Source organism: Hesperophylax consimilis, chromosome 29 (genome assembly GCF_061612785.1).
Source record: "Hesperophylax consimilis isolate HC1 chromosome 29, BYU_Hcon_1.0, whole genome shotgun sequence".
Taxonomy (NCBI): Eukaryota; Metazoa; Arthropoda; class Insecta; order Trichoptera; family Limnephilidae; genus Hesperophylax; species Hesperophylax consimilis.
In genome coordinates, this window is record NC_142864.1 from 20,552,208 (window position 1) to 20,579,433 (window position 27,226).

Sequence of the window (27,226 nt, forward strand, 5' to 3'; positions counted from 1 at the left end):
AAAATATTAAATAATTTCTCTAGGCAAATATTTCATCCTGTCCGTTTGGTAAATTTTCAAATCTTAATCGTATTCTGTGCGTGTTCTACTGATATTTCAATGAAAGGTGCAGGTGGTTTTGAAGAACTAGTGTCATTGATTCTATGTTCTTCAGAAAAATGACAATACATACATATTTTGATAAGTGTTTTTGGTGTGGAAGTGATAATATACAATATTGTTGTTAATTGCCATATTTTGCCAGTTTGTTTGTTTGTTTGTGTGGTCCTCACGTTGATGTTGTAGAAATGCACGGTGGCGCCGTACGTGATGACTCCCACCCTCTGGTAGGGCGGCAGGCAGGCCAGGGTGCCCCGGAGCTGCCCCAGCACCAGCTGCAGCAGTCCGCTGCGCACCGCGTTGTACGAAACATCCACCACGAAGATGAGGGCCGGCGGTTTAGGAAGCACGTTGTTCTGGAAGAGAAGGGTGAAGTCAGAAAATATTACAGTTCTAAACATTGTTATTACCATATTCAAATGGTGCCTCAGCATGGGTAGACCATCTAATGAGGTCCACATCGTCTATCTATTTATATACAAGAGAATGTCTGTGGTAGGCGGGCAGGCGAACGGACTTTGATTGCGTGGCTTTGATTTTTATACAAATCTACACTTTCATTATGATATTGATCAAATTTCGCACCTTTGACCTTCAAAACAAGAGGAAGGTCACTGTCTACTTGAGATTTCGATGAACTTTGAGTAAAGCCGGGAACTTCAGCTATTAATAATTATTACTACTGTAACAAAAAACAAAATTATATTTTATAGTTCTGAGAAACAGGTGTAATTAAGAAGTGCGTTACAAGGCCAGTTATTGAATATCTTCACAATGTATATACAGACACGATTTGAGATTTTCACACACAAAACTTTATCGCTGTTTATATTTGGGGTATATATTATGCCGTTTTGCTTTTCCTTCTTCTTTAGCTAACGTTTCGGACAGCATTACACTGTGGATCATCATCTGCCATGATGATAGACACTAACTGTTACCGTGTCTCTTCTGTTACCGCTGTATCGAACGCATTACGCAATGCTACCCAAAGGCCGCAAAGCAGCTTTCTTACCATGGGAGGATAAGAAAGGTAGTATTTACATAGTATCCCCTCCCCAGCCGGCGAGTACTGAGCACAACGCGCGCCCGGACACAGTATTTACATCGTATCCCCTCCCCAGCCGGCGAGTACTGAGCACAACGCGCGCCCGGACACAGTATTTACATCGTATCCCCTCCCCAGCCGGCGAGTACTGAGCACAACGCGCGCCCGGAGACAGTATTTACATCGTATCCCCTCCCCGGCTGGAGAGCACTGGGCACAACGCAAGCCGTGGACCCAGTATTTACGTCGCATACCCTCTCCTTTACCCAGGCGAAGCTAGGCCAAACACTGAACAGCGACGGTCAGCCAATCACCGCAAAGCACGATAAAGCTAGAAATATTTCTCTTTTCATATATAATTGCGCAAATTAATGTTAGATTTGCGTGAGTCTCGCCGCAATAATGCTAAATAAAAATATACAGGTTGAAAGGCTGAACTCGGGTCTATGTTGTAAAGTAATATTGAAATATGTAAACATTAATATTAAGTTGTATTATTATAAGGATTTCCTCACACCAATGTTGGTCTGAGGACCCACTGATTCATATAGTACAATTTATTATAAAAATGCTAGGGAAAAACAGTTTTCATAAGATGAAGCGGCGTAAAGAGCACTATTGAATAAATAATTTTTATATTGACTATTAAAGTCATGTGAAAACATACGAAGCTGCACAAAATGGTGGTTCAGACGCGCGCACACAGATGTGTGCACGCTCCCGCTAGTCCTATATATATCTCAAGTCTCTCTCTTCCGACATCTACTCTGACCGCTTCACTCTGGACTGCTTCTCCCGCTGGAACCACTACAACCGCCTTTGACTTCTGACCTTGCGCTTCCTTGGACTACCTACTGTTCTCTCCTTGGATACACGACACCACAGCAACCGGAAAAGGCCCTGAACATAAAGCAGCTCACCGACTAGAAGATCCAGCACCCCCCTATTTACAGTCAATGTAAGGGACTTGCGTCTGATAACATTGTGTGGTCTGGAACAAGACGGAGTGCGTTTCACATGACCCGCTAGACTGTATCCAACTGCCCAGTGGCGAGGTGTGATGGAAAAATATTTAAATATCATCATCGGACAGCAAAATGACAGCTACGTTTTAACTCCGCTATGTTAAAATCCTTCGGGTACATGCTGTTACACCCTGTAAATTCCTTTCTTATTATCTGATAGATTCTTCCACAATTGTCAAGTAAAGGGAATGCCATGTTTGTTAGAGAGATATTTCAATGGAAGCTGCTCCAAAGAACTAGCATAATTGATATCTTGGTTACTGGTACGCGCAGCTGGGAGACACGCCAAAGATGTGCCCAGTATTTTGTATTCCGTTAGATATGTGAAATATGAAGATGTGTTTTGGATTGAAATAATGTATTTACCCGACAGTATTCCTTTGTGGCAACAATTTCGTAACATCCCAGAGACATTTCTGGTGCAGATTGTCCGTACTGCTGGCCGCTATTCAGATATTGGGTGTACTCCATCGGAACTACAATTAAAACAGTGACAGTTAGATGTGGTAAATTGATTTGTTTAAACGAGTGATTACCATATATATATTATGACAGTCTGCAGCCTTATTATTTAATGAGCAGGCAGCATTCTGCAGATGCGCTCATATCTGATTTCACAATAAGGTTAACAGTAATTGAGTTGTTTTAAATTTAAAATAAGTTAATCCTTAAAGTACCGAAGAAAGCTAACACTTGTGGCTTGACATTATACAAATTAACAAAAGTTCATCGTTCAAAACCACTTTCTTAAAGTTATAATAACGTAGTTGACGGGTTTCGGTTGATCACAACCTTCATCAGGACAATAAATAATAGTTTATATGTTTATTGTTCTGAGAAGGTTGAGGTCAACCAAAACCGGTACACATTTATAACTCTAATAAAGTAAAGTAATAAAATAAAGAAATTCAAAGTATAAGTTAATCCTTTCTTGTCTCCAAATACGAATCCAATGGAGATTTAAATTGGTTTAGATTGTAGCAGTCTTGCTTTTGAGTTCCTACCGTAGCGGCTGACAGCATTCTCAAGTTGCCGTCTTGATTTGCGAACTACTAGTCTGAAGAGCGCTGTGCATCGTAGGAATTTGTTCCGTCAGTTAGGGCGAGATACTCGGGGACACGGGACGTTTGTGAAGGTTTGCCGACCTTGGCGGACTTAGGATATACGTAAGATGCTTTCCAAATTGAGATTGATTTTTTATACTTTAGTATCTTAGAGATTACTCTGTTAATTATATAAATTTTGTTCAGAATTAAGTGATTTTGAGCTGGCGCCCATTAAATTCATTAAAGCATCATTTTATCCATTCGTAAATTCAACTGTCATGACTTGCATTTTGTCAACTATCGAGGTAATATCTAACTCGACACACCTTGAGAGTTAAAGCTTTTATAATGAGTCTCTTGATTAATATTAACTTCCTAGAGCAATATGTGTAGTAACAGAATTTTATATAATAAATGTTAAAGTTGTTAATAGAGTTTTTATTACTGGTGCACACAATTATTCTACCCACATGTAACATTGAGTTCCCTTTTAGGGAAGTAATAATATTGGTAAAGATACTGCTACAAGATTAGTAGAATTGTTGTGGAAGTTCCATTCCATGCATCCACTACGGTTAATTTATTATGGATATTTTGTTTTTGAGAGATTCCAACGGAATACACTATGATACTTGAAGGAAACTCTCTCATCAGCGGGACCTTACTAATTCCTACATCTATCTATATAAATAAAAATGATAATGTTCACGTGTTCAAAATCTCAAATCTCCCAAAGATCTTCACCGATTGCTTTGAAATTTTGACACCACCTTGGATTTGAGTACGCGTGTTTTTATATACCTATATTATATAGATGTCACCTGTGACAGGTAAAAACATGATCAGCGCCATCTATACGCTGTCGTTTATCTATCTGCGCAGACAGACTGAGCGACAGCAATGCGTGGTGGGGTACAGCTAGTAATTCTATAATAACCAGTGTTTTCCTTGTGTCTCAAGGAAGACTTATTAATAGCCAATTATTGCCCATTGCCGTCAATTATAGTTTTGCAGGGCAATCTGTTGGCAGTCAATATTGTTGTGTCATAATATATATGACAAATTCGTAACACAATAGATCTTCTGCAGCAATTCCACTCAACTTGCAAAAGTGAAAGAAAAATTGCATAATTATTATTTAAGATTTTCACGGCCAAAAAAAAAAAAAAAATTATCAATCGTGTTCAAAGTTATGACGGTTTTGGTAGAGGGTAAGGTGGCGAACTAAGATGCACAAATGTAACATAGCAAGACGGAAGTAGATTTGGCCTAGCAATGTTGCCGTAATATAGGTAGCCTATCGGTAACCGCCAGGACAGGACAATATGTGGACATAAACAGGCAATACATGACAATCTTGAGCAACCTTGCCGGCAAGAAATTATAGTAAAAAGTTGCTCGTTTACCAGAGTCTTACCACGTTGATAAGATACTTATTTCTTCTTTTATGGTCTGCTAAAATATAAATATTAGGTAGGTACTTAATCACTTGTCCGGATTTGAAAAGACTCTTTCTGTTCACGGTCAAAGAAACTATAAAATACTCAAGTTTGTGAGGGGGGTGCCGAGTATGAGGGTAGTACCTTCGGTGGTGGTCTTGCAGAAGGCGCACTGGAAGTGTCTGCCGGCGTCCACGAAGCGCATGGCGGGGCACAGGTAGGCCTTGCAGCGTGAGCAGCGCACGGGGCCCAGCCCGGGGGAGCCTGTCAACGCCGCGATGTCCAGCAGGGGTGGGGGACGCTCCGTCTCCAGGACCTCTGCCATCGGGGACACCTGGAACCATCACAAGTACCTGGCCATTCAAGCTGCTCATCAAACATAGTTAACCTGATCTGCGAGGACGTGGAATATGTGATCCATTAAACCTTCAGGCTTTTAAATATTTTTACCTACAAGCCTCAATGACGCGATGCACGGTAGAATTTATCGTTAAATTTCGGAATTGTCCTATATATTTCTTATTTTTAAAGGCGTTGTAAAAACAAATAGCATTTTAGAATCCAGAAAAAATTACCTATGAGATGTTTGTATTTGAAATAAACATTGATAATTCTAAATAATAAAATTTTAATATCAAACATGAAAATGTTAACAAAAAAGTTACCGAAATATTTTAACTCAAAAGGTATAATAATAATTTAAATTCGACATTTAGAAAACACATTCCTTTTGTGCAGAGAATCAGTAAGAAAACTGGCACTTATTATTATTCCGTTTGGTGTCTGGCGGTAAAGTGCACAAACTTTTTTTGAAATTCTGTTTTTTTTTCCCATGCAACAATATTTTTCCATTATTTTCTCAGCACAAACAATTCAACTTTTGTACCTGAAAACTACCTTAAAATGTTTAAATTTCGAAAAGAGTTATTTAACTTTTTAATAATTAATAATCAGCACTGACTTTCAATACGAACCGACGATAAATTAGGAAAATGATTATGTATACTCACGACAACACAGAATGGCACGGCAGTTTGCTTGATCATGTCAGGAGTGGCGGGGACACTGTACATGGAGCTGCGGATGTAACGGGGACCTGGAATTTAAAAATAACTTCTAATTGACAGAAGATACTTTTATTTCTATATTAACCTCCTGCGTGGAGGATCTATTTAAGGTTAGGAAGGAGAGGAGGTTCTGGGAGGAGAAGGATACAAGGGTGTGTAGGAATCTGGGGGATAGTTTCTCCGAGAGTGTCCACTGCGGTGCACGGTGATGGGTTGAGAGAGTCCAGCTGGGGAGGTGGAAGGGTGTCCCTCAACTGGCCTCTTCCTATTGGGCCGTCACGCAACAAACCTCACCCCATGAACCGGGCACCCCTGTTAACACCTATTACCGGCTGTAGCTTGACACTTGGTATGGGTACCGCCGCCCCATACCAACCGCCCAAATTGAGAAACTAAAAACACTAACATAACGTAATATAACTACACAGTATGTATTATTGCTACAATGCTGCTATAAATAGATAACACACCACTGGTAAGTCTTATGCTATATTAACTGATGTTTTTAAATGTCACTATTGAAGTATAAAGCAGTATTAACTAAACATTTTAGTAGTGCATATTTTATTGTTTTTGTTTCTTCTTCATTTGTGCTTAACCCGTCATATCCCGTACCGCATATGTGAGTGCGGCACATTATCTAGGAATTAAAAAAAAAAAAAAAAATTATGTGCGATTTTGACCCTTATGTATAAGGAATTTGTATGAAGAACAAGGTCACAATCGCTTGGGCTATTCTCGTTCTTTACGCAGCAAATACCGGAATGACTTCTAGCTTTTCAGATTTTTTACAAAGAATTTTTCTGTGGAATGCCAACGAAATATTTGCCGCGTTTTTAGTGTCAAAGAGTCTTCTTTCATTATTTTTGATATAAATTGATTGTGGAAATAATAGATTTGAGGTATAATCAGAAAGATAGTTTTTTATCTACATTATTTTGATGTAATTTTTATAATATTTCACCCAAGAAAAGTGATGAAAATTAACTTGTGATTGCTAACTAATTAACTAATTAACTTGTTGATTGTGGAAATAATAGATTTGAGGTATAATCAGAAAGATAGTTTTATCTACATTATTTTGATGTAATTTTTATAATATTTCACCCAAGAAAAGTGATGAAAATTAACTTGTGATTGCTAACTAATTAACTAATTAACTTGTTGATTGTGGAAATAATAGATTTGAGGTATAATCAGAAAGATAGTTTTATCTACATTATTTTGATGTAATTTTTATAATATTTCACCCAAGAAAAGTGATGAAAATTAACTTGTGATTGCTAACTAATTAACTAATTAACTTGTTGATTGTGGAAATAATAGATTTGAGGTATAATCAGAAAGATAGTTTTATCTACATTATTTTGATGTAATTTTTATAATATTTCACCAAAGAAAAGTGATGAAAATTAACTTGTGATTGCTAACTAATTAACTAATTAACTTGTTGATTGTGGAAATAATAGATTTGAGGTATAATCAGAAAGATAGTTTTATCTACATTATTTTGATGTAATTTTTATAATATTTCACCCAAGAAAAGTGATGAAAATTAACTTCGTAAGAAATGTCAAAATTTTTACGTCATAATGAATAATTATATTTTTAGCATTATTTATTTACAGGTTTCTTGTACAAAATAATATTATTAGTAACAACAGTTGTATAAACCAGTGCTCCGCAAACTTTTTATGTTCACGGTACACCTAACTAATCAAGAAATTTTAACGGTATACCAAAGAAAAAAAAACAAGGTAAATTTTGGATAGGATTGGCTAGGCTTATTACGAATAACGGCAAACTTTGAGGTTAAACTACGAAAGCTGCATGTCATCACAATTTTAAAAAAACATCCCAGATTTTGAATGGTTTGTTTGGCAAAGCAGGGTTTGTCTAGCCGGGTTTGTGTAATTATGACTTTTTCCGCCACCACCAAGCCAAAAAATTTCCTTTTATAGTAATTACGGCATATCTAAAGTTTTTTTCTAAAAATTTTTCGTATTAAGCGTGGCCACTCCGAACCAAAATTTACCAAAAACAATATTTTCTTAGTATTTATTATTAAAATCAATATAACATGAAAAGATGTTTAATGCAAAAACCTGCATTATGTTTAGGCTGGTCTTTCATACGTTGAAAGAAGGCTTTATCTTTGTGAGCCACCGATGGGTGTTTAGTTGTTAAATGTCGTGAAAGTTTACTGGGCACCATCGAATTATTAGCCAAAGTTTCTCCACAAACAAGACATTTTGGGATTGGGCACGATTCGTCACCGCAATATATAAAGCCATAACGCACATAGCTCTCATCGTATTTCCGATCAAAAAGCTTAGGTTTTTTCTTTGTTGACTCTGCTTCTTCTTGGGAATCATTAGTTTCACTTGACAAACTTGCGGTACGTTTAACGAATTTATCCATTATATACACGTAATATGGGATATTTTTTTGCAATTAAAAAAGTCAATTAAGTTCGCGACGACACAACCAAACACTAGCATTAACGAATGACTTCTAAACAAGCGGGCGCAACGTCACCGTCGTAATTCGTAATGTTATGTTGTCACGCGCATGCACCCCGATAGCTCGTGCGCAATCACGTGATAATGTAGCAATAGGACCCCACATATGTAGTGTAGCACATGTGATAATGTAGCGTAGCACACGGCCATTTCGCAGCGATCGAGTCCCACCCACGCCATCTCCGGCCGCCGCGCCGCATTGAAAAGTAAAGACCGATTTACAGAGCACTTTGTGAGAAGTGACGCGGGACTCGCGGCACACTTACAAATGGCCACGGCACACCAGTGTGCCGCGGAGCACACTTTGCGGAACACTGGTATAAACTACCGAAATCTGGAAGAATTGTTATCATATACTTATACAATGCGACACAAAAAAAATTTAAGTGGACACTTGACGTTTGATTTTGGAATTTGAGCCTTTGGAAATTGAGCTTGGAATTTCCTGGGACACCACAGGTAAAGTCTATTCTATTTACTTTTGTCTTGTTGACTTTCTTTCTAAATTGTACCACGACTGTCGATAACTATCATGTGTATAAATGTCACTTTTGCCATTATTCTAAATAAAATAAACAAGGAGAAAATTCCCAAATCTCTGGTAAGTGTACTCACTGGCATTTCCCTGATCATCGACGGTGAAGTCTGTGGCCACCAAGGGGGGCACCTGCCCTTTCTGATTGGTCACAAATATGCCTCCGTTGTTGTTCTGATCGTCTATCATCACTTGGATCTAAACAGAAACAAAAACAGACCAATTAGAAACATGAAAAACTCTCTTATTATGAAAGGTATACTTCCAACGTCCATTCCATGTCTATTGTCTCATTGTCATTGTCTATTTTGTTCGAAAAACCAATAAATCTGTTTATGAAGGTACTGAGTTACGAGTACCTGCACGGGGTAAATTTATAACAGTGATGCACAGCTTTTTCAGCAGAGGGGCCGCTTTGTATATTCTACAAGTGGATATTTTCGTTGGGGAGCGGGTTGACAGTGATATTCAAGAGTTAAGGTTTCTGTTGAATATTTTAATTTCGTGTTATGTAAAACGGCTTAAAATTTGGTTCTATTTAGGAAATGCAGAGTAAATTAAACGAAACTCTATGAAAAAATGTTCTCTCAGCCAGGGTTTTCAAGAATTACCCCAAAAATTTTGTTTTTCTCAATAGCCAAGTGGGCCGTATGAAATTGACTTGCGGGCAGCAAGAATAGGGCCGCGGGTTGTGCATCACTGGTTTGTGATAAGTAAAATTTTACAGCCGAAAACCAAAACAATCCCGCAAGCTAGTTATTTATGACAATTACGATTTTACAAGCGGTAGGTACAGTACGCACAAGGTAGTGACATTTTTCTTGGAAGCCTTGAACCAGGTGATTATAGTTATAATGCGTTGATTGTTTTGAAGAGGAAATTGAGAAGCATGAAAGCAAAATCTTTAAAACAATCATTAATAATAGACTTGAGTAATAAAAATGTATTTTAACTAACTAACTAACTAACCATCACGCCGTTTCCCGCAGGGGTAGGCAAAGAGGACGGACCGCCAAACAACTCGGTCTTGCCACACACTCCTTGCCTCATTCACATTCATACATCGTCTCATACATACTCTTCTATTGTTCTGACTCTTGACATGGCCCGACTCAAGTATCTGATTCACTTGGTCGTGCCATGTCTTCCTCGGGCGTCCCCGACTTCTGCTACCATTCACATTTGCATCGTATATTCTCCTTACACTCCTTTCTTCGCTCATTCGCTCTACATGCCCAAACCATCTAAGCATCCCTTTCTTGATCATACTCACTACGCTTACATCAGCCTTGCACTCTTTGCGGATCTCCACATTCCTCACACTTACATGGTTTTACCACACATACGCCTCAGGGACCTCATTTCAACAGCATTCAATCTACTTTCATCCTTTCTTTGCCAGTTCCATGCCTCACTTCCATACATCAGGGTAGGTACCTTCGCTTCTTTGGACAATTTTTTGTTAGCGCCAACTGCGTTCAGTCCTCCATTAATGGAGTTACCTGCATTTACTCTTCTTTCAATATCTCTGTCAGCCTTCCCATCTCTCGTAAACATGCTTCCTAAATACACAAACTCATCCACCTGCTCCAAGTATTCCTCATTCACAGCTATATTGCACACTGTTTTCGTACTCTCTCTTTCAAACAATATTACTTTAGACTTACTTACATTCATCAATCATTGACTCATTCTTCATGCATACTTCGTTCATCCTAGACACGAGAGACTGCAGATCATCCATACTATTAGCAATCAGCACCGCATCATCAGCATACAAGAGGCAACATACTTTCAAATTACTCAAATTCGCTCCCACTCTTTCAATTCTTGCATACAATTATCCATGTATAGATTGAATAACCACGGTGACATTACGCAGCCTTGTTTAACACCTTTTGTGATATCAAACCACCCCTTGAAATCACCGTTCACCCTAACACATGCAACGCTTCCCTCAATACTCCTATTTTGAAAGTATACTGTACTGTGCGAATATATTAATAGTAGAGGCAGGTAGGTAGGTAGGTACATACGACGTTTAAAAAACCTATTTTGGATATAACTATTAATGGCTGTAAGGGGCAAATTTAGTCGATCAAGTGGCGAGTAAGGGGCAAGTTTGACTGTATATTAATTGATGTAATGTCGAATTTCAGACAAATGCGTACAAGTCCACATGTGTGGGCGTGATTGCTACCAAAAGTTGATAGAATGCATTGTCATCCACGAGTCCGTCAGCTGATCAGCTCGATTGGATGTCGGGAAGCGTATTAATTTCAACTTACAAAATTTGTATTCATTCATGAAAAGAAAATTAAATTCAAATAGACGTATTTAAAAATTTGACAGATGGAGAAATGCTTCTGATTTTTAATTTGGATATACAGTGAACTTGTATTACCTAAAGTTTATACACCCCCGAGTAAATTATGGAGTCATTAAGTAATGTAAATAATGCAATTTATGTAATAGTAATATGAAGTGTTGTCTCTAATATTGATCACAACTATACATTTCAAATCAAAGTCTGGCATGCAAATTAGTGCATCTTCAACATTCCATACAAATTTTACCAGCCAAGCATGTCGAATCGACGATCGGAGAAAATTACTGTGCAGTAAAAACGGAAAATTCTGTAGTGTGAAAGTATTAGAAATGATTTAGCTGTATTTAAAGAGTTGAACTTACTGGACTCGGCATCTGGTCAGGATTCAACCTCTTGGGTGCCTGCTGGTTGTAGCCGTACTGTCCCTGCTGCCCGGGGTATCCTTGTGGCATCTGCGGCTGAACAGGTTGGTTGTTGTATCCCGGTTGTTGGGGCGGAAACCCTGGTTGTTGGGGCGGATATCCAGGCTGTTGTTGTGGCGGAAATCCCGCTTGTTGGGGTGGAAATCCTGGCTGTTGGGGTGGGAATCCCGGTTGTTGCTGTGGAGGAAACCCTGGCTGTTGCTGTGGCGGTAATCCCGGTTGTTGTTGTGGCGGGAATCCCGGCGCAAAGGAGCCCTGCTGGGCCGGGAACGGTGGCTGTTGCTGCGGGAAGGCAGGTTGCTGCGGCGGGAAGCCCGGTTGCTGTTGCTGGAATCCCGGCTGTTGGTTTGTGAATCCCGGTTGTTGGGCCGGCTTCTGGTACTGCTGTCCGGGTAGTGGGGGCATGGCTCCGGCTTGACTGCTGATTGGAGGAGGCATGTGCGGTAAACCCTTCATGGGCGCAGCCTGGCCGGGATAGTTTGTTGTTCCCTGACTGAATTGTCCTTGCGGCGCTTGGAACTGACTGTTTTGCGGCGCTTGGAACTGGTTGTTTTGCTGCCCACCTTGAGGAGTCGGGGGCATGTTTGGTCTGCTCTGCGCAGGTGGTTGCGGTTGCATTCTCTGCGCCTGTTGATTTGGTTGACCTAATGGTGGTTGTTGCATTTGATTGTTAGTGGGAGGCGCAGGTTGTTGTTGCATCTGGTTTGGAGTGGATACGGGGGGAGGATGTGAGTTGAAGTTTGAAGGTGACCTTTGGGGTTCCTGTGGGGGGCCACTAAAGGATGGGAGCGGCCCTGGTGGCAGCTGTCCCGGTGGTAACTGACTCGGCGTCATCTGTCTCGGCGGCATTTGACTTGGTGGAAGTTGTCCTGTCTGTAATTGACCCGCTTGCGGCGGTGCTTGTTGGCCCCCTTGCAACTGTCCCGGTTGCAACTGGCTAGGTGGCAGTTGTCCCGATTGCTGCAACTGACTCGGTGGCAGCTGTCCCGGCTGCATTTGATTCCTGGGTGGCTGTCCCTGGCTGGGGGGAGACTGACCAGGGGGCAGTTGACCCGGAGTCATCTGTCGGGGGGGAAACTGACTGGGCGGCAGTTGTCCCTGATTCAATTGAGCAGGAGGCAACTGACCCTGTGGAGCCTGCCTGGTTGGTATCTGACCCGGTGGCATTTGACCTGGAGGCATTTGACCGGGGGGTAACTGTCCAGGCGGCAGCTGCGCTTGTCCTTGTGGCATACTCCTCTGTCCGGGCGGCATCTGTCCGGGCAGCATCTGTCCGGGCGGCATCTGTCCGGGCGGCATCTGCCCGGGCGGCATCTGTCCGGGCGGCATCTGTCCGGGGGGAAACTGGCGGCTGGGCCCATTGGTGAAGGGGCCATTCTGTGGCGGGGGCCCCTGTGGTTGCTGGTCCAGACTGAGGCCCTGCATCTTCTGGCTGAAGTTGGCGTTGAGCTGGTTGGCGTGGGCCCCATTTGGCAGTGGGGGGAAGGAGCCCTGGGGCTGCATGGGGTTGTTATTGAACGCCGGAGGGGCGCCGGCCATGAATTGGGGGTTCATCGCTGAGCTGAGTCACTCCTGTCCGGCTGAAGCAAAAAAAAAAAACAATTGGTAAAAAATATCCATTAGTTAGAAAAACAAAGCTGAATCAACCAATATTTTCAAAAATGAATTAAATCAAATAAGAAGTTTGAAACATGCTGTTGCTGCAAATAATTCATTTGTTTGATTACTGTGTTCAACTAATATTTACTGTGATTATTATGATTTTTGAAGTGTAAAATTTTTTAGACATAAATCAATACATTTATGTTGACCGCTTGCTAATTGACATTGAAAAATGTAACAGCTGTTGCACAACATTGCGATTTAAAATGAAACATTCAACATTAATAATAAGAACTATTATTTACCACCCGGTTTCAACATTATAGAAGTATTAGTTACCACCCGGCTTCAACATTATAGAAGTATTTGTTACCACCCGGCTTCAACGTTTTGGAAGTATTAGTTACCACCCGGCTTCGCTAGAGTTTAAACTCTACTTTTACATGAATGGTTGAAAAATATGGAACAAACAATATGGTGCCCTGTTTTTTACATGGTTAAGTGAATATTTCAAAGCGCCAGAGCTAATGATGTTGGGTAAACCTAGAAATTCAACACGGAAAAATATGTACAAATTTTATGATGCCAGATCTTAACGTTCATGATTTTTTGATGAGACATACAAACAGATCTACTTTATAGTTAAGATAAAAAAGACACCCATGTTTCAACATACAAAAAGAAGAATTATGTATTTATTTACGATTTTCATGATTTATTTATATAAAGATAAAATTCAATCACTTTGGAGAAAAACATAGTTGAATTTATAATACCTACCTATAGATCAAATGTCGCTTTCTTCCTTCTTTAAACATGACCCAATTCTATAAAAAAGAGTTAATATCTCTAATAAAAATACCAAACTGCAGATAAAACAATAATATAATTGCACAATATTCTACCTCAATTAAGTAAAGATTTACAAAATCTGTATTCATTGCGTTTATTTAGTTTTAAATTAGGTTGACAAATCAAAATACAACACGCATTTACATCAATAAATTAATAATAACATGTAAAAAAACGTAAGCAAGTATTTTTTTAATTGCGCAATTGCGCAATATATCTATATGTAAAATTAAATTGAATGATTTTAACAGACGCTCTGTTAGTAGGGAAATCATCCCGTGGCACATATGCGTGAGGATAATTAGATTCTTGTCAAATTTAATTATAAATAATGACATTTAATTCAAGGTACGTGTTGTATACATCACATAGAATCCTGGCGCAGAGTCAGTGAAAATGCCAAACTGGGAATCATTCCGTTTAAACATTATAAAACCAGTTCATTAAAAGAAAGTGATATTCCTGTAAAAAGTGACATGTCATTATACATGTAAAAGATGTAGAAATTGAGAGTACACACGTAATGCTATAAGAAATGTCAAATTTGACAGTAAGCTCAAACCTTTACGCATTGAATTACGCTTTACATAATTGTTATATCTTTTTATTAGCCGTGTAATAGATATCAGTAAACCTTAAGAATTTTATTATCTAAAGATGTCCGGTAGAGAGGTGTAACCAGTCTGTCATTTTTTAAATTAATTACGCAGATTTCGGCGGAGATTTTTGCACAGATGGTAGGATATATAATTTAGAAGGTTTACCTGGAATCTGGAGATTCTCCGTGGCTCACAAATATATGAAAATAATAAACAAACAGCCGCGGTGACACGAGAATAACATTCGGGCCACGTATTCCTGGACGGTGTTGCCAGAACTCGCTGCAGATGTGGAATTCGGGTAAAATGGCTGCTCAGTGCGTATTATGTTTGACGTATCGTAAAGTTCTTACTTAATTTATAATAATAACAATATTATAATATGATACTTTCACATCAAATTATATTTATTATGTAGTTTTATCACCATTATTAGGAAATTAAATTAAAGTGGAATAAGGAAGTTGAGTAAAAAAATTTTAGACGTTTGAAAAATATGTTCATGTAGACCAAAAACACTGATTCTGAATAAACATATATAATTATCTATTTTTAATCTCTGAATTAATAAATCGTTCTTAAAAATTGATTTAAAAGCTGTACTCTACAAACGCTTACATACTTCGAACTAAATCTGACGTCCAATGTACTCCGTGTTAAGTTTTTTACAATAAAATAACTAAACATCTCTTTCTGTTAAACTACTGTTATGAGGTTGTTATGATTTTTTGTGTTTTTAGTTTCATAATACGAGTCCAAATACACACAATTATTGTAAAACATGTTAATATAATGTCATTTTATATAAGAGAACAGATAGCGTCTAACATTTTTGCATAAAAACTTCCGAGAACATCATTTTTTAGCTATCAGTACGAATAATAATTAGCATTATCTCCTGATATTTAAGAAGGTTTAGTTAAATTTAAAGCGGTAATATTGAAGCTATTAAGCTCCCAAAATTAACGTTTTTGTAAAAATGAATAAGTAGAAACTCATTTAAAATTTACGTAAGAGCAATGGTTTGACCCCGCTGGCGAGTACACCTCGAACTATTAGCCCTGTTAACCTGTGGGCTACGTAGGTATATGGATAATACCGTGTGAACCCCAATGTCCTGCGATGTTTGGCGCGAATAACAAATTATAACGTAAAAAAAAATATCTCATGAAATTTTGATATTAAAAAAAAAAAAATATATACCCTTAATTTATTTAGACGGTCAATATAAATAAAAAAAATACTGGAATTCCTGAAGAATTGAGAAAATCTCCATACAAAATGCCTACCCAGTCCTACCCACGGTAGACGTGCAGAGGAGCACAGATGACGTCACGCACCCATCTATCTACCTCTTACCGTTCGGGTTATGGTCGTCAGGGCGAGCTTAAAAAAATTCTAATTTGGAGAATTAATTTAACTATGACAACGTAGTTAAAAAATACTGATGTAATAACTTTTATTTTTATAATACAGTAAAATCTCGGTTTATGAATATAATTCATTCATTTAAAACACTCAATGCAATTTTCCCCATAAGAAATTAAGGAAACTCAAAAATATTCTAAAGCTGCCAGTACATATGTTGGGCCATATGTACTGGCAGCCAGAACTGAACCAGAATGTACTAGTCCAAAACTGGACACTGTTTACGTCCACCACGAAAGAAGAGCGACCAAAAAAAATTGCGCAAAATAAGATGGTGGATGCTGACTATGACGGATGAGGCCAACATATGAACGCTGTTGGCGCCAAGATCCTTTGATGTGCACGAAAAACTGATACTAATCGGTTGGTCACTACTCCTACTACCTACTACCACCACAGTAAGCGGAAAATGTTGCTTGTGTTGTGATGGAGGACTAAGCCAGTTGATGAATTGAATACACCACGCCTGAGTGGGACCCGAACGCGATGTCAACTCAGCCACCGACCGGTCTGATGGTTTCAATTTATCAATTACTGTGGTGTTTTCAAATTATGATAAATATTTTACAGTGGAGAAGCACAGCTGGAGAAGCAAAGTTGACACAATAGCTCAGTGATTATAGCGGACGACAGGATTCCGAGTTAAATTCCAGTAACATGCTAGATTTTATAATTCCAATGTGCAATTTGTTGAGAGGGAGTAGATTTTATAAATCTGATGTACAATTTGTCCAAAGGGTGTAGATTTTATCATTCCAATATACAATTTGTCCAAAGGGTGTAGATTTTATCATTCCAATATACAATCTGTCCAAAGGGTGTAGATTTTATCATTCCAATATACAATCTGTCCAAAGGGTGTAGATTTTATCATTCCACTATACAATCTGTCCAAAGGGTGTAGATTTTATCATTCCAATATACAATCTGTCCAAAGGGTGTAGATTTTATCATTCCAATATACAATCTGTCCAAAGGGTGTAGATTTTATCATTCCAATATACAATCTGTCCAAAGGGTGTAGATTTTATCATTCCACTATACAATCTGTCCAAAGGGTGTAGATTTTATCATTCCAATATACAATCTGTCCAAAGGGTGTAGATTTTATCATTTCAATATACAATCTGTCCAAAGGGTGTAGATTTTATCATTCCAATATACAATCTGTCCAAAGGGTGTAGATTTTATCATTCCAATATACAATCTGTCCAAAGGGTGTAGATTTTATCATTCCAATATACAATCTGTCCAAAGGGTGTAGATTTTATCATTCCAATCTACAATCTGTCCAAAGGGTGTAGATTTTATCATTCCAATATACAATCTGTCCAAAGGGTGTAGATTTTATCATTCCAATATACAATCTGTCCAAAGGGTGTAGATTTTATCATTCCAATCTACAATCTGTCCAAAGGGTGTAGATTTTATCATTCCAATATACAATCTGTCCAAAGGGTGTAGATTTTTTCATTCCAATATACAATCTGTCCAAAGGGTGTAGATTTTATCATTCCAATATACAATCTGTCCAAATGGTGTAGATTTTATCATTCCACTATACAATCTGTCCAAAGGGTGTAGATTTTATCATTCCAATATACAATCTGTCCAAAGGGTGTAGATTTTATCATTCCAATATACAATCTGTCCAAAGGGTGTAGATTTTATCATTCCACTATACAATCTGTCCAAAGGGTGTAGATTTTATCATTCCAATATACAATCTGTCCAAAGGATGTAGATTTTATCATTCCAATATACAATCTGTCCAAAGGGTGTAGATTTTATCATTCCACTATACAATCTGTCCAAAGGGTATAGATTTTATCATTCCACTATACAATCTGTCCAAAGGGTGTAGATTTTATCATTCCAATATACAATCTGTCCAAAGGGTGTAGATTTTATCATTCCACTATACAATCTGTCCAAAGGGTGTAGATTTTATCATTCCAATATACAATCTGTCCAAAGGGTGTAGATTTTATCATTCCAATATACAATCTGTCCAAAGGGTGTAGATTTTATCATTCCAATATACAATCTGTCCAAAGGGTGTAGATTTTATCATTCCACTATACAATCTGTCCAAAGGGTGTAGATTTTATCATTCCAATATACAATCTGTCCAAAGGGTGTAGATTTTATCATTCCAATATACAATTTGTCCAAAGGGTGTAGATTTTATCATTCCAATATACAATCTGTCCAAAGGGTGTAGATTTTTATAATTCCAATGTACAATCCGTCCAAAGGGTGTAGATTTTTATAATTCCAATGTACAATCTGTCCAAAGGGTGTAGGATAGGTAAAAGGTGGAAAGGAATGATTACACCAAATAAAAACATTGAATTCTTATAAAATTATATTTATGTAATAATTTAATAACAAATTTAGTAAATCTACACATGTTGGTAAAACATCGATATTTCCAAATGAAATTGTTGAAAAAACAATATTTTAACAAAATACATACAACTAAAATTAAACAAATAATAGGTAATGTAAAATTGGTAAGTATATTACACGCCTAAAACATCAAATGTTTTAGGAAAACTTATTTTAAATGTTATACAACTAACCTATTCAATGATTTTATTTAGGTTTTCTTAAATTTTAAATCATTAAATGAATAGTTTTACTAATGGGCGTTGTGGACTTAAGCAATTTAACCCAAATTAATTCTTTTGAAAGCATTAAAAACAAAATTTTCCATGATGAAACTTATAAAATGTTTATAAGTTAAAATGGCAGTTTTTATAAAAATAACCTAAACAAAGAAGAATTGTAAAATTTTGCGTTAGATTAATAATTTGTTAAAAGGCTGACACAGAAATTGATTCAATAATTATTTATAATAAAATAAAAATTAAGCTCTCCTATTAATAAAGTTTTGATAGCTGTGGGAAAATAACTTTAAAAACACAACCATTGTGAATAACTTTTTAATTAAAAGAGTCGATGAAAGAAAGTTAGTTTAAAATTTTTTGACTTATGAATAATTCGTCAAGGGTATTTGCGTAATATGAACAATTTTTGAAAAATTCATACACTGGTAACATTATGAATATTTTAACAAGTGTAATTCAATAATGTATTTCATCTTCTTCTCCGATTGGAGGTTGGATATCATCCCGGCAATCTGCAGGCTGCAGCCCCCAACAATTTACTTTTTTATTATATAACTTGTAATATTAATTAAAAAAACTCGTTGAGTTAGTTATATAAAATACTTTTATATTAGTGCATATTAGACGTACGTATTGGTTTTTAAAATTCATTATAAATCTGTTTCTATAATAATACTATTATAAATTATTATTGGATAATGATGGCAATGACATTCTTTAGAGATTCATCCTTCACTCCATTTTATTGGTGTTCCTCTTCCTATCGAAGGTTAGACAGCATTGTGATCATTTTCAAGATGCAGCTACTAGAATCAAAGACTGGGAAATGCATTGACTGCTACAAGCAGTCAATAATACACCTACAGTCGTGTTGTTCTGTAATGCGTTTTATCCATGAGAACTGCAAATCGCTAAGCAGTCACTGCTTGAAGCTGTCAATATCGACTGCTTGAAGCTGTCAATATCGACTGCTTGAAGCTGTCAATATCGACTGCTTGAAGCTGTCAATATCGACTGCTTGAAGCTGTCAATATCGACTGCTTGAAGCTGTCAATATCGACTGCTTAAAGCAGTTCACATATTCCCAGCCCTAATCAGGTTTTCTTCATCTAGCGACACTTTTTTCTCAACATTTTTCTCCTTATTACATTTTAAATCATATATTATTTTAATAACGTACTTACATTAGATAGGCATTTCATGGCAATATATTTCACTATATTTATATAATATGTATAACAATACATTGTAGATTTGTATGTAAGGCAGTTATTGACTAAAATGAAGGCACAATTTCAGTAGCACCAAGAAAAAGTAAATTTCAGTACACACATCGAATGTGACATTCAGTTGACAAAATATTAGGTTAACATGAAAATCACATAAAATTCAGTAACCACGAGAATATGTTACAGCCCCTCCATTCTAATTTTATAATCTTGACTCATTAAATTTAAATGTTTTCAGTTTTCAGTAATCTATTGATACAATTTATTAATGGCACATTTAAAATGAACACCCATAAGTGTTATTATACATTAAAAGCGGGGTTGATTGTGCATAGTGCTCGTGTGTGTTAGAGCAGGACACACGGCATGGCGCAGCAGAGTGGGAGACAGACAGGGACAACAGCAGCGCCTGAGGAAGACTTGGATTTGCTGCTGGATTCTGCCTCGTATTTGTATGCACCTTTGGCTTTCATGTAGCCACCCTGAAAAATAAAGTTATGTTATCAAATTCAGAAGGCGAATTTATAAATTAATTTTATTTAAATGGGCAAATTGTATATGGTTTTATTTGTGATTTGAACAGAATTCAAACTTAGAAAATATGAGTTTTTGAATGGAGAGGAGGTATTTTTAGATAAGGCTTGATAGAAGAGAGGATATTTATTTAGAGAGGAACAGCTATAAATATGTTACATGAAGTTCCCATTTCTAGACCACAGAATGTCCGTTCTTGGGAGTCAAGTATGTGAAGTCCAATTCTCATTAGAATAAGTGAGGATATTTCTTTTTTTGGAAAAATGGGTGAATTGTTGCAACAACTGTTTCAATGGGTTGACTAGCAATGTGCCCAAACATTGCGGGATCTATCTTTGAGGATAGAAGAAATATCAGATAGGGCGACGGTGGTTCATAAGGGTTGGATGCACCATGTTTTTCCACAGAATCCGGAATATCGTTACCGATAATCGAAAATAAAATATCGAAAAAAATTACTGTCACGGTGAAGCACTACAAAGTAATGCAAAATCACGAATACATGAAACAGAAAAAGTTTTCGGTGAGCTCTGACATTGAGAAATTTGTACAGATTTTTAGGCCTCCGGCTCGTAACATCATTGGTATATTCATGTAATAGTTGTAAGGTCTGGTGACCAGAGCCAAATTGATGATGGTGAGGGAATGAGATGTTTACTCACTCCGGCTTGTTGGTAAGCTGCGGCCTCGTCCTTGCGAGCAAAGTTCTCATGGCCCGGAGGGTAGTAGACTGCTGGTCCTGCGATGTTCTTACTCAACGACATGGCCTTCTGCAACGGAGAAAATACGGACACATTAGTACCACTGAAGAGGCAAACAGAAACAGGACTAATCTGATATCATAGGTATCAAAATGTATTATGTTAATTGGCGACATCAGTTTTCTTTCTAATCCGTATTATAGATCACACTCCTTGAGATTATCTGTTCCACGATTAAAAAATGTATTAACTTTGTTCTACTTATTTATTTCATTTTGACGGGCGGGCATGGCTACCGCCACCCCGAGAACCATTTTTTGGATAAACAACACTTCTGCCATAGATCATCCCAAGTGGCAAGCTATGTGAGAATTGTTCAGGTTTTGGCGGATGCCTCGGCTCGCCTAATGCGTGGCGGACCAAGGGCGAGGGAAGAGGCCGGTTGATGGAGACCTTCTCTCCAGCCCCCTCTCGACCCATCGCCTTTCACTGCAGTGGACACTCCTGGATAAACCGACCCCCAGTTTCCTATCCACTCCTAATACAGAACTCATCTTCTTTCCTTAAAAAGATCTTCCACACAGCAACTCCAAAGGGAAATTATTTTCTTCAGGGCCTCCTGTGCAGAGTCAATGTATAATTATAATAATTGTTAAAAAGCTGGACGCCAGAAGGCTTATGAAGAAATCTAATCTACCTGTTCACTGGCCTGGCCGGCTTGGTTCTGCACCGCTACCTTCTCCACTCCCAGTCCGTTGATGGCCCCCCCGGGTCCCCGCGCAGGATTGGGGCGGCGTCTCAAGTCATTCTCCGGAGGGAAGTTCTGCAACACATACATGGACACATTTACATCAAAGTTCTGCAACACACACGTGGGTACATTTACATCAAAGTTCTGCAACACACACGTGGGTACATTTACATCAAAGTTCTGCAACACACACGTGGGTACATTTACATCAAAGTTCTGCAACACATACATGGACACATTTACATCAAAGTTCTGCAACACACACGTGGGTACATTTACATCAAAGTTCTGCAACACACACGTGGGTACATTTACATTATATATTTAGTTCCAATCTCTATTAAACACTCATCGGACCAGTGCAAAGCTAAACGTAAAGATGCGTCACTACTAGCGCTACCGTGTCTAGAAAATTAACTATTTCTAGAGTAGGGAATACTGCAACTCAGGCCGTGGTTTGAGAAACACTCAGGACGGGTTGTTTCGGAGAATTTGAACAATTCATCAAATTTCAACGTTCATTTATGTCCCATTCAATCTCTGTTATTATATCATTATAGGCCAGTTACTCGACAGAACTGAAATAATAACAGAACTTGAAAATTAACTTTGGTATTTGAAAAATTGTTCAAATTCTCTAAAACGACCCGTCCTTAATCTTAACACCAGCTTTAAAAAGTTTATTTGATAAAACAGTAATAAAATAATACTATTCTAGCGGATTCTAAACATTTTTATCGAAAGTTTTAAAACAACCTAAGATTGTGTGTTTGTTCTCATTGAAATGTCCATCCCACCGATGCCTGATGAATGCTGCCATCGGCGTAAAAAAAGAATGCTGGATAAGATGACGTCCCCATCACAAAAAAAGGCCTCGGGAATGATTTCTCCAGTGGTTGAAGATGAGGAATCTGACGGAGCATCGGACTATTCCGACGTGTCTGAAAATGATAGTGAAATCCCAGTGTCCTCAGTACAGATACTGAACGACACTGAAGCAAGTCTAAGAGCACTCCAAGATGTCCTTGCTGAAAAGCAGTCAAGAGTCTCAAAGGATCAACAACTGCGGATAAGCGCATATGTATCCGCTGTATTCAGATCAGTTTCACAGCTGTTATTGGAACGAGAGGGTTTCAAAGCTGATCTGGCAACAGTCAATGCCAAATTAATAGTGGCAAAGGGAGAGATCGCGATTGAAAAAGCAGAAAACCAACACAGGTTAGAAAAAATATTGCAGTTGGAGTCAGATCTAGGACCAGTGATGCGTAGAGTAGCCGATGCCACGGAAGCAAGCCTATCGTTTGCCGATATTGTGAAAAATGGCCCACAGAAGATGATACCATCAATCAACCGCTCAGGACTTAACGTTGGGACCCCCAAACCTGCTGTATGCATCTTCCCAAAGCTGGATTCTACAAAAGATAGCGACGATACGAAACAGCTACTAAAAGATACATTACGACCATCAGAACTTGGAATCCGTGTGACGGGTATTAGGAGAATCAGAAACAAAGGCGTTGTAATCCATACTGCAACACAAGAAGATCAGGATAAAATACTGAAAACCCCATGTCTAGCAAACTCGGACACTCTAAGCGCTCGATTACCAACAAAACGGCTTCCAAGGGTGATTTTCTTCAACGTTCCTCGTGACCTAACGGACGAGTGCTTCCTAAAAAATGCCTTAGCAGGAGCCCAGGACAAAGCAGGCCTAGATTTAGCAGTAAAAAGTTGCAAGCTAAGTCACCTTGCTGGCGCTCGAACTGGATCAACTTGCCACCGAGTCTTCGAGGTTCCTGCCCACATTCGTCACGTGCTGGTGGAGCAGGGGAAAGTCTTTGTGGACTGGAATGTGTGCCGTGTTCGTGACTTCATTGGACTTACAGTGTGCTCCAAGTGCCAAATGATCGGACATTCCTTCAAGTTTTGCAAGGACCAGCAAAGATGTGGACACTGCGCAGGCGAAGGTCACGCCCGGATAAACTGCCCAAAAGCCGCCGCCGAGCCTGTCTGCGCCACCTGTACAAAATTTGGGAAGCCCGCTGCACATCCGACTGGAGACAAGGACTCCTGCCCGGCCTACAAGGCTGCCCTTGCCAAGGACTTTGCAACTATTGATTATGGCGTCTAATTACATTGAAGAAGATGACGAGGTAGATTACGAAAATACTCACAATTTCTGTGATTGGCTAAAGTTTCATAGCAACTACAATATGGAAAATATTAATATTGTTCAGTTGAATGTTAGATCGATTTATAAATACTGGGATACTTTGAATGTCTACTTAAATACTTGTTGGAAGCATATTCATGTGTTAATGTTATGTGAAACGGCTATAACACCGAATCTTGTCTGTCTGTATAATATTCCTGGATTTAATTGTTACAACTATTGCCGAACTAAAAAATCTGGAGGAGGTATATTGCTATATGTTCGAAATGAATTCACATTTCAACAGAAAACAATAGAAACAAATCATTTTGAATGTGTGCTTGGCTCTATGACACTTCCAAACAAGAGTATTTTAAACATCATAGCAATATACCGCCCCCCCAACTCTAGCCAACCACAATTTCTTAATGAAATATCTGCCATTCTGCATACTATAAGCCCCAAAGAAAATGTTTTACTTATAGGAGATATTAATCTAGACTTGTTAAATTGTCAAAACCCTATTATTATGGCATATGAAAATATAATGTCGGATAATTATTTAATCAAATGTATTTGTGACGTAACTAGAGAAGCAGTTTTAGCAGGAAAAGTTACTCGTACTTGTTTAGACCACATATTTGTCCGATTTAACAGTGGATGTAAACAAAGCGATTCTCTTTCCTCATGTGTATGTAATAATATTACTATAGCGGATCACTTTTTAACTGCAGTTAATATTAAATATAGTGCAAGGAAAGAAGCCCCAGAACACGGGGAAAGAATTTCGTTTTTATCGCAAAACAAAATCGACAAAAACATTCATAATTTTAAGTGGCACTCCTTGCTTGAGGAACAAGATTGCAATATACTATATAGTAAAATTAAAAACAACTTTAAGAATTTGTATGAACAGAGTAAAATCGTTATGAATTATAAACCCAAAAAAAGACCTCTGTCAATAAAACCTTGGATAACTTCTAATATCTTAGAAAACATTAAAAAAAAGATTCATTGTACAGAAGGTGGAAGAATTTTCCTAGCAATCAATTCTTTGAATTGGAATATAAAACTTTCAGAAATAAGGTGACAAAAGAAATTATTAAATGTAAGTCTACCTTTTTTAACAATAAATTCAAAAATTATTTTGGAAATACAAAAAAAACTTGGGATGAAATAAATAAATTATTAGGACGCAAGTCCAAAAGTAGTTGTGACGAAATAATCTCGAAATATATGTTAAATACGAATAATGAAGAAACCGTAGCAGATAAGTTTGTTGAATATTTTACAAATAGTGTTAGCTCTATGATACATAAATGTGATTATTTAGCATCGACCGTCAGGCCAAATGAAGTGCAACATAGTATGTACCTACCCAGAGCTACCTGCCAAGAAATCAATATTATTGTTAGCAAATTAAACAATTCAAAGTCACCAGGGATTGACAACATTCGAATGTTTGACATTAAGACACATATTAATATTTTAGGGCCTGTTATAACACACTTTATCAATTTAATTTTATCGCAAGCAGTAATACCAGATGAACTAAAAAGTAGCATCATTAGGCCAATTTACAAAGGGGGCAAACATACAGATATTCAAAATTATAGGCCAATAAGCATATTGCCAGCCCTAGAAAAAATACTTGAAAAATACATTTCCATAAAACTTAATAAATATCTAGAATCTTTCTCTTTGTTGGATCCCAACCAATATGGATTTCAAAAGAAAAAAAGTACGGAAATGCTGCTTCAGGAATTTTCAAATCACATAAATTATGAATTAAATCTAAAAAAACAAGTTTTGGTTTTATTCATAGATAACTCTAAGGCATTTGATACCATTGATACAAATAAACTATTAGAAACACTGGAGGCAATAGGAATTAGAGGAAAGCTGCTAGTTTTATTAAAAAAATTACTAACTGATCGACAAATAAGAGTAAAAATTCTTAAAAAATTTAGCAAAAGAAAATATATCTCAACAGGTGTTGCACAGGGGTCAATTCTAGGGCCAACCCTTTATATTATTTATGTCTCAATTATGAGAAAATTGTTTTCATTTGTTAAACATTTTGTATATGCAGACGATACGGCGCTCGTAATATCGCACGAAGATCTGGTTACTGCAATGAACCTTATGCAACATGATTTTATTGCCCTACTGAAATGGTCGCATGATGCAGGCCTCTTTATAAACGCCAAAAAAACTAAAATTATGCACATCAGATCTCCACACGCCAGATGTAATGTAATTCCTTCATTATATACACACACATTTGACTGCATACATAAAAATGTTGCACAGCCCTGTTCATGTGAAACCATTGATTTTGTCAAAAGTTATGTATATTTGGGTGTTACTATTGACTGCTACATGAAATGGGATGTACAAATTGCTAATGTTTGTAAACGTCTACGAGCTATTGTGGGTAGGATTTATAAAATAAAATATTTCGTGCCTATAAGTACTTTAAAGTTAATCTACTTATCTCTGGCTGAATCCACTATACGTTATGGAATTACTTCTTGGGGACATTCTTGTAAAACTAATGTAAGCTATATACAAACATTACAAAACTCCATTATAAAATTGTTAATCCATAAATATGACAATCAACACAGAAGTAACATTAAATTAATATACAAGTCTCTGAATATTTTACCTGTCAGAGGATTATTGTTTTATAATATTGTAAGTCAACATGTTATATTGTCTGATTCATTGTATAGGGAAAGAGTTTGCCATAAACATAACACAAGATTCACTCAAAATGAAGGACTGGTAGTTCCGAAATGTACTAATAAATATGGTGAAAGAACTTTAAACTATATAGTACCCAAAATGTTTAACTTATTACCAATGACAATTAAAAATAATAACATGTATACTGCTAATGTTAAATATAATCTAAGGAAATGGTTATTGGATAATAATGATCTATACTGATGCCCCTGAAATGGAATTCATATTCTTAGAAAATGGAAAAACAATTATTTTGTAATACCTGACTACCTACCTCTATTTATGAAACTATTGATGTACTTGTTGATAATACTAATTTGTTCATACATTTATTTTTACTTGCTTATTATATAAGGCTTTTATGCTGCTATTTAAACTTTTCTGCAATGTAACCAATTTATGTAATTATGTACCGTTCAAATTGTATCTTATGAATGTATAAATGTTGTCTCTATGTCCCTG

General features: G+C 37.4%; 2 protein-coding genes across 10 annotated transcripts in view; both read right to left on the minus strand.

Moving 5' to 3' along the window:
• The window catches only part of Sec24CD (COPII coat complex component secretory 24CD), a 28,874-nt gene extending 14,010 nt beyond the window's left edge, over positions 1–14,864 (minus strand). For both annotated transcript variants that reach the window (XR_016305102.1, XM_089649357.1), the window contains exons 1-7: positions 14,751–14,864; positions 11,473–13,112; positions 8,862–8,979; positions 5,668–5,753; positions 4,802–4,991; positions 2,539–2,648; positions 273–455 (exon numbers count right to left, since the gene is read on the minus strand). Coding sequence is in view for 1 of the 2 variants with exons in the window: in XM_089649357.1 (XP_089505483.1) it covers positions 273–455; positions 2,539–2,648; positions 4,802–4,991; positions 5,668–5,753; positions 8,862–8,979; positions 11,473–13,086 (2,301 nt within the window). In the remaining variant the exon portion in view is untranslated. The remainder of the gene's footprint in view (positions 1–272; positions 456–2,538; positions 2,649–4,801; positions 4,992–5,667; positions 5,754–8,861; positions 8,980–11,472; positions 13,113–14,750) is intronic.
• Positions 14,865–18,511: 3,647 nt separating this feature from the next.
• Positions 18,512–27,226, minus strand: part of LOC149409971 (uncharacterized) — a 107,408-nt gene continuing 98,693 nt past the window's right edge. For 7 of the 8 annotated variants that reach the window (XM_089649306.1, XM_089649305.1, XM_089649308.1 and 4 more), the window contains 3 exons: positions 21,808–21,933; positions 21,072–21,179; positions 18,513–20,357 (listed from right to left, as the gene is read on the minus strand). In XM_089649306.1, coding sequence (XP_089505432.1) covers positions 20,223–20,357; positions 21,072–21,179; positions 21,808–21,933 — 369 coding nt within the window. In that variant the 3' untranslated portion in view covers positions 18,513–20,222. Of the gene's footprint in view, positions 20,358–21,071; positions 21,180–21,807; positions 21,934–27,226 lie in introns of all 8 variants that reach the window. The other variant, XM_089649313.1, reaches the window with a different exon arrangement.